This window comes from Petaurus breviceps, unplaced genomic scaffold, assembly GCF_028583685.1.
Source record: "Petaurus breviceps papuanus isolate PSGF00001 unplaced genomic scaffold, PetGlider_PUasm1.0 115, whole genome shotgun sequence".
Classification (NCBI taxonomy): Eukaryota; Metazoa; Chordata; class Mammalia; order Diprotodontia; family Petauridae; genus Petaurus; species Petaurus breviceps.
Window position 1 is genome coordinate 1,657,737 of NW_027185612.1, and position 10,523 is coordinate 1,668,259.

Genomic DNA, 10,523 nt, shown 5'->3' on the forward strand with positions numbered 1-10,523 from the left:
AGGCTCAACCTACATAACAATAGCCAGGATAATTAGAAGCAGCAGACAATGAGAAAAGAGATCGTATATTTTGGGAAGAACCAGTCATAATTTCTGTGAATTGAAGAGAGTGTGGGTCTGAAGTGAGATTGGGAGATGGGATTTGTAGTTATGCTCAGGTGGTACAGTCCAAGAAGGTGGGTCCCTGAGAGAGTTCATCATGTGTGGCACTTTTCTCCTGGCATAAAGAGAATATAAAGAAATACTGGGTGTGTTCTTTTCTATGCCAGTATTGCCTGCTTTGAGGGAGATGGAACCACATACCCAGGGTGGGGAGGTCAAGGTGGGGGAGAATTGTAATGATGAATTTCTACAAGAGTCAGCTGATCTAGCCTCAGAAAGATACTTTCTTGGATTCACTTTATAACTCTTAGAGATCTCTTTGTCTTTCATTAAGCCTCAGTTTCACCATCTATAAAATAAGGTTCACAGAATCTCAGATTTAGAAGACTCACAAGTCATCTACTACATGCTTTATCTTTAAGGAATTCCCTCTATGACACAAGCCAGTAGAGTTCTGAGAACTGTAATGATACTAATTTAAAGGAACCTACACACATTGTAATTTTTCCCATCTAGGTTAGAACAATGGGGATCACAGTGTCTTGGAGACTTTTCCAATGACGACGTCATGAGAGACTAGAGCTGGAAGGAACCACAGAGATCACCTCTTCGGACTTGTTTTCTCATTTACCAAAGGAGCCAGTTGGGCCAGATGAAGTGACTTGTTCTAGCCATAGAACTAGTCAGTGGCAGAGTTAGGATTGGCAGTTGGGGTTTCAGACTCCTGTCTCTGACTTCCTTCCTCTCTATCATGTGCCTGAGTCCAGTCAACCAGTCCATGACTGGCAGAAGAGAGAAAATCACTAAAGAGGAACCTGACTGGGAAACTGGCCCAGACGAAAGTGGCCCAGAAACTGGCCCAGAAACTTGCCCCAATATGAGTTGCCATCCAACCAAGGGGTCTCTGACTCCTTCATCAGTACTGATTGTTGATGCTGCTCATATTTCCTCTGAATGCTCATCAGACGCTCTAGGGCAGAGAAGTCTTGATCTGACTCTGCTGATGCCATATTCTCCTTGCAGACAGCTCCCTTAGAATCCTGGCTCTGGCCTATTGATTCCTCTCCCAGCTCCTCTCTTAACTGCTGGATATTTTCCCGGATATAGTCATATACCTCATTTGAGTAGCAGCGGAAGTCATTTTCCCAAAGAACCCCATCTACCATCTCCATCAGTTCCATCAGTTGGGCCTCCTGTCCCTCCCCTTCAATTTTGTTGTTGAAACCACAGTGAAATCCTCTACACACCACATTCAGCCAGACCAAGCTTTTGTTCTTTGTTTCTTTTAAGTATTCCTTCAGAGTTTCTTCCCCTAAGTCTTCTTTCCTGGTGAAGACTAGGATGGTGTGAGACAAGATCCCCACTCCAAATATCTCCTGGATGCGCCTGAGCGTCTCCTTGTCCTCATTGGTGTAACGGCCCAACTGGATCACCAGGAGTAGGGCATGAGGCCCTGGGGAAGAGAGGGCCATACAGCGACAGATCTCCAGATCCTTATTTGTTTGGGTTACAGAGGAAAAGATATCTGGGGTGTCAATGACAACAAGTGTTCTTCCATGCCATTCTCTGCTCTCTCTCTGGCAGCTCTCAGTCACTGGCCTGGAACTGAGCTCAGATGTAAAGGTTTTCTTGCCAAGGATGCTATTTCCAGTAGCACTCTTCCCGCTTCCCATCTTCCCTACGAGGATGAGCCTCAGCTCTCTCGGTATCCTTGGATCTGGAAAGCACCAACGTGAAAATGAGAGGGTCAGAATTCTGAAGGATTTAAACATCCCTTTCCTCTGTTGCCTTTAGCCAACTCATATTGAAAAACAAAAGCCAAGCAGCTGTCATTGATCTGTTTAACAGTTGGACCATGGGAAATCAAGATGGCCTTCCCATTCCTTTAAGCCCTGCACTAATTCCCTCTCCATCATGAAAATTTCTGATCTGTCTTATACCTTACCCAATGTGAGTTATCATTGGATTATTAAGTTCCTGAAGGTGCAGGATGTCTTACACTTCTTTATACATCCCCAGTGCTTAGCAGAGCACCCTGACATAGTAGGCAATTAATAAACGCTTATTGACTGACTGACCCAATATAGTCAGGGAAACAGCATTATATGCTTAGTAAATTCCATAAGGATGATTGGCACCTTAGACAACTGACTAAATAGCTTTACAGCAGATTCTGAATCAGTATGGTTGACCCCATTATGATGATGTTTGATACCATCATGATCACATCTGTTTATATTCTGTTATTGATGTTATGGGAAGAGAATGAATGGGACAATGATATCTAGGGTAAATTGGCATCCTGATTTACCTTGTGGAAGCAGATTTTAAAACTACTTTTCAGTTCAACTGAAAATATTAAGAAATAATATTTTCCATAGTACAAAATGGTTTCTAGACATTTGCCTTCGATAATGTATCTACCAAGGTCAAAGGCAAAGAGCCTGGGAGTAGGAATTGAGGGTGGTTTTCCAGGGCAATTCCAAATTATTAAATCACTCTCAGCCAATTAGATGGGGCAGAACAGTGATCCCAAAACATTGTTTTGTTATTTTGTGACATTTTCCATTTTCAAAATTTCTGTAATTGTTACCTCAATGTTCTTGGGGCAGAGTGATGTCAAAGGAGATGGGGGTTGGGGAAAGGCAGGAACTATGGTAGTTTGAACTTTTCTTTCTCTAAGCTAGAAAAGTTTGGATTTAGATGAGTCATTAATTGAAATTGTTTCTTGTAGACATGTGCCTAAAACATGGAGTATAGAATTGATGTTTTTCTTTGACAACATGTTAACAATTATATGATGAGAATATGCATATTCTCATCAAAGAATTCTCAGTTCTCTAACAATGAAATGCTCTAAGAAGTACTTCAGATGGAAATGTACTGAAAAAATTAAATTCATTGGTGATTCATAATGCACTTTCAGTCATCATAATGCAAACTGTCACTGTAAGTGACAAAGAAAATTTGAGTTCTTTAAGTTTGGGGACTTAGAAGTGAATCATTTTCTGTGCATGCATTCTTCTGTGTTTTTCCTCATGCTCATCCTATTTTTCATATACTAAATGTCTCCTTAAGAATGACTTCTTTTGTAGAATCCTTAGAAGAACATTATTAAGCTGCTGATTTTTCCTTTTTTTCACTTTTGAATGCAAATTATCATTGTGCCTATTGTTGCTGTTGTTGTTGTTACTGGTCCCCATCCTGACTGTATCATAGTCAAAGAGGTTATAGAAAATATTGCTTTCTCAAACACTGCTTTCACCAGGTCATTCTCTGCCCTAGAAATGAAAATTACTCTTTTGTATATCAAATGAAGTCCAAAGTCAAGTCCTTCAAAGATTTAGGTCTAGCATAGCTACTTCAGAAATTCTATCCTTCCACTCTGATCAGTGAAACCTCCTAGAGTTCCCCTGAAAACGTAATGCCTCTCTCTGTTCATGTGACTCCCCTGAACCTGAATGAATTTACCTCCTAAAGTCTCCCTATACTCTGTCCAAATCCTGACTACCATTTGAGACCTAATGATAACTATAAGTGAGCTTCTTATGTAAAGTTTCCCCCAACCAGTAAACAATAGTGATCATTCCTTTCTGTGTTCTCTTTATGACACTTATAATCTGTATTCCCTATTATGGCACTTTTTTATTGCATGCTATTTTCTCTATCTGTGTGTATTTTATCTCTCCCAAGATAGACTTCAGACCTGGGGCCATTGTGCATGTGATAAGTGTACAAGAAATTATTCTGGAAGTTAGCCAAGAGAATTAAGAGCCACCAGGAAAGAATTAGCCCTACTCTGGTGCAAGTGTGCAGAAAAAGCAGAGATTGAGATGGATAAACTTGACTAGTCACAAGCTAAACTAAAGTCAGTAAAATGTACAATGTTGGTGGATCAAAAAAATCATATGATATAGAGACTATTAGAGTTAGATTGGACCCAATTTTTGCATGTGAAAGATGAGAAAAGTGAGACCAGAGAAGGGAAAAGATTTCATTCAATTCAATCATGGGAGTGGAAATTACGATCCAGGATACTGAAAAATATTGAAGAACATGAAGATCTGGCCATTTCTCTCTAGAACAGGAGTTGTTCACCTAGGATCTGTGAACATTTAAAAAATATTTTGAGAGATATTTTTCAATCTAATCAGCTTCCTAGGTGTTTCTATGTATTTTATTATATACATTAAAAGAATATTACGTGAGGTGATCAATAGGTTCCATCAAAAGTGATCCCCTGCCCAAGAATGTACATTCTTTCTCATCATCCCTTCTTCACTGTGGAAGTTATCTTCATTCTCTAGATTCTCTGCAAGTTTTTCCATCCATTCCAAAGATAGAGTTCCTGAAGGTGAAGTGCTGACCTCCCTCTTGGGGAAAATCTTCATCCTGTTCCTGGAGCACACCTAGGGTCTAAGACTATGTCTTGCCAATGACACTTGGCCAAAGGTTGCTGGAGTCAGGGCATCTTTAAAGCCCTTCTGCCTTTCTTCTCACTCTTCGCCCAGAGTCAGAAGATCTAACCAATACAAAAAAAGATGAGGAAAAAGGAAAAGGAATTGTATAAAAGAGAAATAGAATAACTTAGAGGAATAGTTGGCAAAGGAACTCAGAGATATCACAATAATTCAGCCAGTCAGAGCCTATAGAGAATCATTATTAAAGACTCTAGGATGAGGAATCTCAGACCTCGCTGCATATCTTGACTCACTTACTATGTGTAACTCACAACACATTACCAAGTGATTAAGTAATCTCCCTGGGCCTCATTTTCTTCACCTATAAAATGAGGGACTTAGCAGAGTAGATGGAGATCTATGTTACCTTCCAACACTTAACCTCTGGTCCTATATGTGAGACATGGTACTGGTTACTGTGGAGCACTGAGAGGGGCATAGACCATGGATTTTCCCTCAAGGAGTTTGAACTCTAGTGGGGAAATGAGATTGACCCACAAAACGTGACAACAAAACAATCAAGGGCAGGATAAAATGAAATGCCAAACTGTAGGAGATAGATCCTAAGAGGACAATGGGAAAGAAAAGGTTGGTGAAAAGTTAGAAGGAAAAAGGCTTCATTTGGGAACATTTGTACATTCCTTCCAGTCCTCCCTCTCCCCTTAGCCCCCATTCTCTAGAGTTGCTTCATTTCATTTTCCTACCAGGGCTAATGATAGCCTTCCCAAAGCTACAAAGTTGGTCTCCATTCTCGTGCACCATTTTGTCGATCTTCTCCAGAAGCCCATTCACTTGGAGTTCTTCTTCCTCTCCTGTGACTCGGTGATTGAAGGCATAGTACTGAAATCCACAGTTCCTAATGACTTTCTGAAGAGGTTCACCTGCATTCTTTATGAACTCCATCAGGTCCCTGCCTGCCAGGTCTTCTTTCCGGGTGAACAGGATGATCACATGTCTCCTCAGAGCTTCTTCTCCAAAAAGCTCCTTGATGTTCCTCACCACTGTCTCATCTTCCTCTGTGTAGGAGCCCAGAGGGGTCACTAGGAGGAGGGCATGCAGGCCTGGGGAGCACAGAGAGGAGAGATGGCAGAGGTCTTCCTGGGAGTCCATCTGGGAAAAGATATCTGGAGTGTCAATGAGCACGACTTTTCTGTGTCTCCAGATCCGCTGCTCTGTCCTGCACACTTGGGTCACTGGCTGCTCACTGAGTCTGGACTCAAACACACACCTGGCCAGGATGCTGTTTCCTGCGGCACTTTTCCCTGAACCATGTTTCCCCACAAGAAGAATCCTCAATTCATCTATCTCTTTGTCCTGCTTGGGCTCTATCATGTGCCCAGACCCTGTTGGGGTAAAATAGACATGTTAATCAATAGTCTTTTCCTGCCAATAGCAATAGGGGTTAGCAGGAGTTAGGCACAACTTAGGACCTGACAAGGGGACCTCATTTCACCATGGTCAAAACAGAGGCCATGAGAGTAGGTGAATCCCAGAATCTCACAGTCAAAAAGGATCTCTAAAGTGTCATGAGGAAAATTTTAATTTCTTTTCTATTGGCTCTAGTACACAATTTTTTTTGCAGGGGGAAGAAGAAACCCGTGTAACCTATTGAACCTTTTGGGAATTTACCTGATATTTCCAAAAGGAAAAAACTAGGACTAGTCATCTCACAGGTAGACATACCTACTGTTTTCCCTCTTCATTGGCATAGGGAAAACTTTGAATTGGGCATTTGGGGAGACACCTGTCAAGCATTAGGCATCAGGCAGCCTGGAGATGGATAATCTATTGTTACTGTTTGAATTAGACAGGTGGAATGTTGTAACAGATAATGGACGCATTGTGGTAGTTTTGTATCCCAGGATGGTTGATACTAGATTAGTGCATTAAATTTCAATACAGTCTATGAGTTCAGACAGGTCAAGCTTCTCCTGATGGAGAATAGGAGTCAGTATTGGAATAAAAGAGTCAGGGCATCTAGACAACTGATCTGAGTTCATTGTCATTAAGGATAAGAGCAAAGGGGGTCATTTCTTCATTGTCTATGCTTTAATTTGTCATGGACAAAGAAATTAAAGCATTGATTTGTTCCCTGAAGGATTTATAATGGAGAACATAGAATATGCCTATTGACTTAACTTGACTTGATGGGATGTGCCTGGAGCAAAAGGAACTAGGGCTTCTTGCATGTATAAATTTCCTTATAGCTATGTCTAGTCCTCGTCCATGACATGTTCCTCACTTTCATGCTTTTGCTCATGCTCTCATGCTGTTTTCTTTATTATTATTATTGTTCCTGCTGTTTTCTCTGACTGAAATGCCCTCCTCCTCTCTTCCTAACCAAATCTCTCTGACCTTGTAGACCTTGACCTATATAGATGTGGACATAAGATATCAGATTCTAAAGCATTAAAATAGAAATTAAGGCATGGACTTACCAGATGCATTGTCTTCCTTTTGATTGATCTTGACTATATTCACCAATCCCTGAAAAAATAAGAGAGGGAATACAGGGGAAAAAATCTGTGTGAATCACCAAATGCATCTTCCCTCCAAGAACAGAAATGAAACTAAAAAACATTCTTTAAAGACAGAGTTGAGCCTTCTCAAGAGTAGAAAATAGTCCTTTATATTTTGCATTAGAATTGAGATATTATAGGGGTGTCCAGGTGGCACAGAGAGTAACAGCACCGGCCCCAGAGTTGGGATGACCTGGGATCGAATCCGAGCTCTGATACTTAGCGCCACACCCAGAAATAACTGGCCATGTAACCTTGAGCAAGTTACTTAGCCCCGATTGCTTAAAAAAAAAAGAATTTAGATATTAGGATCCTCCCATGTCATAACTTCAGGACCTTTAAGACAGCCCAGCAAGTCCTGAACATAAAGACAGTAAGTTGCTAGACCCATATACTACTGCTTCTTACCTTACTTAATCCTTTCCAACTCTCTTTCATTTTAAATAGGAGGAAATTGAGGGCTAAAGAGGGCCTTGCCCATGCTCACAAAGTTAGTAAGTCACAGCTCCAGGATAATCAGGCCTCCTGATATATCCTGGATAGTCTGCTTTAGACTTTACCCCTCCTCCCCTGTCTGTCATAGACTGCCACATCCTAGACAAGGTTCTTCTTGACCCTACAAGTCATTTGTACCTTTCTCCAATGAAATTACTTTTTACTTAATTGTATGTATTTTTTATTTCTTTATCTCTATGCCTGTTTTTTTCTACCCAGTAATTTGTGAGTTCCTTGATGGCAGAAGCTGTTTCATTTTTGTCACTGTATTTCCAGAACCTAGTAGAGTGTCAGCTACATAGAAGAAGTTTAATAAATTTTTGTTAGATGAATAAATTTCCAAAAGGTTGTGTTACAGATGTAGCCCTTCCAGTGGATCTGAACATGTGTTGTGGCCCCTTCCCATGGCATTAGCTCCATGCTAAAGGAAATGCACAACCTTGTTACTCCTTCTTGGAATCAAAAGCATCATAAATATGTAGGAGATTATGTTGACTAGTGTAATTCTTAGATTCAGGCTCTTACCTGGGATTCTTGGGCACTTTGTAGTCTTGGAAACACATCTGCTTCGAAGTCTATAGTGTTTTCTTTCATTCTTATATTTGCATTAAACTGTGCATAACATTGGCCGTTCTTCTGCATTAAACAATCAATCTGTTCAAAGAGACTCCTAACCTGGGTGTCCTGTTCTACCACACCTGCTTTGTTGTTGAAAGCACAGTACTGGACCCCATGGTTCAGAACCAGCTCCTTGAGATACTCATGGTCAGTTTCTTCAATGTACTCTTGAAGTAAGTCATCCTCGAGTTCTTCTTTCCTTGTGAAAAGAAATAACATGTGTCTCATAGCTTCAACTCCAAAGATTTTCTGAATGTCCTTCACCATCTCTTCATCTTCCACTGTGATGCAGCTCACAGGTGTCACAAGGAGAAGGATGTGGGGACCTGGGGAGCAGAGGGCAATACATCGCCTGATCTCTTCTTCCCTTTCTCTAGAAGAGATCCTTGTAGAGAAAAGATCAGGGGTATCAATGACCACAACTTCCCTCTTTCCCACAGTTTCACTTTCTTTCTTGCAAATTTTGGTCAGAGGCTCTTCACTGTATTTGGACTCAAACACTTGCTTCCCCAGGATGCTGTTGCCTGTTGCACTTTTCCCTGCACCATGTTTCCCCAGGAGGAGAATTCTTAATTCTGAGGATCTAGAGGCCACTTCTGACTCCATCTGCTGCTGCTGGCTCTTATTAGTTGGCTCTGTTGGGACAAAAGTGACCTATTGATAACTATTCACTCTGACCATCACAAGAAACAGGGTCATCAGAATAACAAGGGAGTATATTATTTCTTTACAATTCAACACCTTTCAACAGTCATTCATCAAGTGGTCCACTACATGTCCAGGTCATCCATTTGGGGTTAAATGCCCTTCATAACCTACCCCCCCCACCTTTCCAGTCTTCTTATACCTCCTATCCCTCCTTGGTGTATTCTGTAATCCAGCACCACTGGTCTCCTTGATATTCCTTGGTACTAACTCTAGACATTTTCTCTGGCTTTCCTCGATGTCTGGAGTGCTCTCCCTCCTCATCTCTACTTCCTTCCTTTCCTGACTTCCTTCATCTCCCAACTAAAATCTCATCTTCGACAGGAAGACTTTCCCAACCACTCTTAATTCGATTGCCTTCCCTTTTAAGATAATTTCCTATTTATTCTGTACATAGCTTGTTTGTACATATTTGTTGTCCCCCTCATTACTCTATGAACTCCTTTAAGGCAAACAACATCTTTTGCATCTCTTTGGACCCCTAGAATTTAAGATAGTGCCTGGCACATAGTAGGTACTTAATAAATGCTTACTGAATGACTGATTGGCTGATAAGCAGAAGAGAAAGGAAAGCCACCATGCTATTGTTTACCCTTACTATTAAATTCAAAAAAACACTTTTTCAATATTAATTAGGGATATTGGTCTATAAGTTTCTTTGTCTGTTTTGACTTACCCTGGTTTAGTTATCAGGACCATATTTGTGTCATAAAAAGAATTTGATAGGACTCCACCGATTTTCCCAAATAGTTTATTGGGATAATATTGGGATTATTTATTCTTTCAATGTTTGGTAGAATTCACTTGGGAATCCCCCTGGCCCTAGGGTTTTTTCTTAAGAAGTTAATTGATGGGGGCCGCTAGGTGACAATTTTCTCAAGAGATCTATTAAATCTAACTTTTCCAGAATTTTGTTCACCTGCTTAACTTCTTTCTTGTTTATTTTTTTTTTGTTAGATTTGTCTAATTTTGAGAGGGAAAAGTTAAGGTTCCCCCACTAGAATAGTCTTATTTTCTCTTTCCTCCTGTAAGTCATTCAGCTTCTTCAAAAATTTCTATGCTATACCATTTGGTGCATATTGATATTAGTTCATTGTCTATGGTACCTTTCAGCAAGATATATTTTCCTTCTTTATCTCTTTTGATTAGATTTATTTTTGTTTTGCTTTCTCTGAGATCACCATTGCTACCCCCTCCTTTTTTTTTTACTTCAGCTAAAGCATAATATATTCTAGAAATTGAAATGACTTTTGAATATCAAATGAAGTTCAAAGTCAAGTCCTGCAAATACATTCTACTCCAACCCCATACCTTTCCTCTGTGTGTGCCTCTGTGCCTCAGGTGTCTTCCTTGTAAAGAACATTATTGAAATAATTAGCAAACTTAGAAAAGTTGCGGGATATAAATAAACCCAAATGAATCATCAGCATTTCTATATATTGACAACAAAGTCCTACAACAAGAGATGAAGAAATTCCATTTAAAACAACTGTCAACAATATCAAATACTTGGGAGTCTATCTGCCAAGACAAACCGAGGAAGTAAAGGAAAGATTAATAAAATGGAAAGTAAGAATGCCATTGAACTAATAAATAAAACTAGAAGCTGATTTAATGAAAAAAA

At 40.2% G+C, this 10,523-nt stretch overlaps 1 protein-coding gene across 1 annotated transcript in view; it reads right to left on the reverse strand.

Annotated features, from left to right (window-relative positions):
- Positions 1-597: 597 nt before the first annotated feature.
- Positions 598-10,523, reverse strand: part of LOC138158591 (GTPase IMAP family member 8-like) — a 19,394-nt gene continuing 9,468 nt past the window's right edge. The window contains exons 2-5 of the mRNA XM_069084667.1: positions 8,102-8,829; positions 7,001-7,049; positions 5,260-5,905; positions 598-1,890 (exon numbers count right to left, since the gene is read on the reverse strand). Coding sequence (XP_068940768.1) covers positions 906-1,890; positions 5,260-5,905; positions 7,001-7,049; positions 8,102-8,829 — 2,408 coding nt within the window. The 3' untranslated portion in view covers positions 598-905. The remainder of the gene's footprint in view (positions 1,891-5,259; positions 5,906-7,000; positions 7,050-8,101; positions 8,830-10,523) is intronic.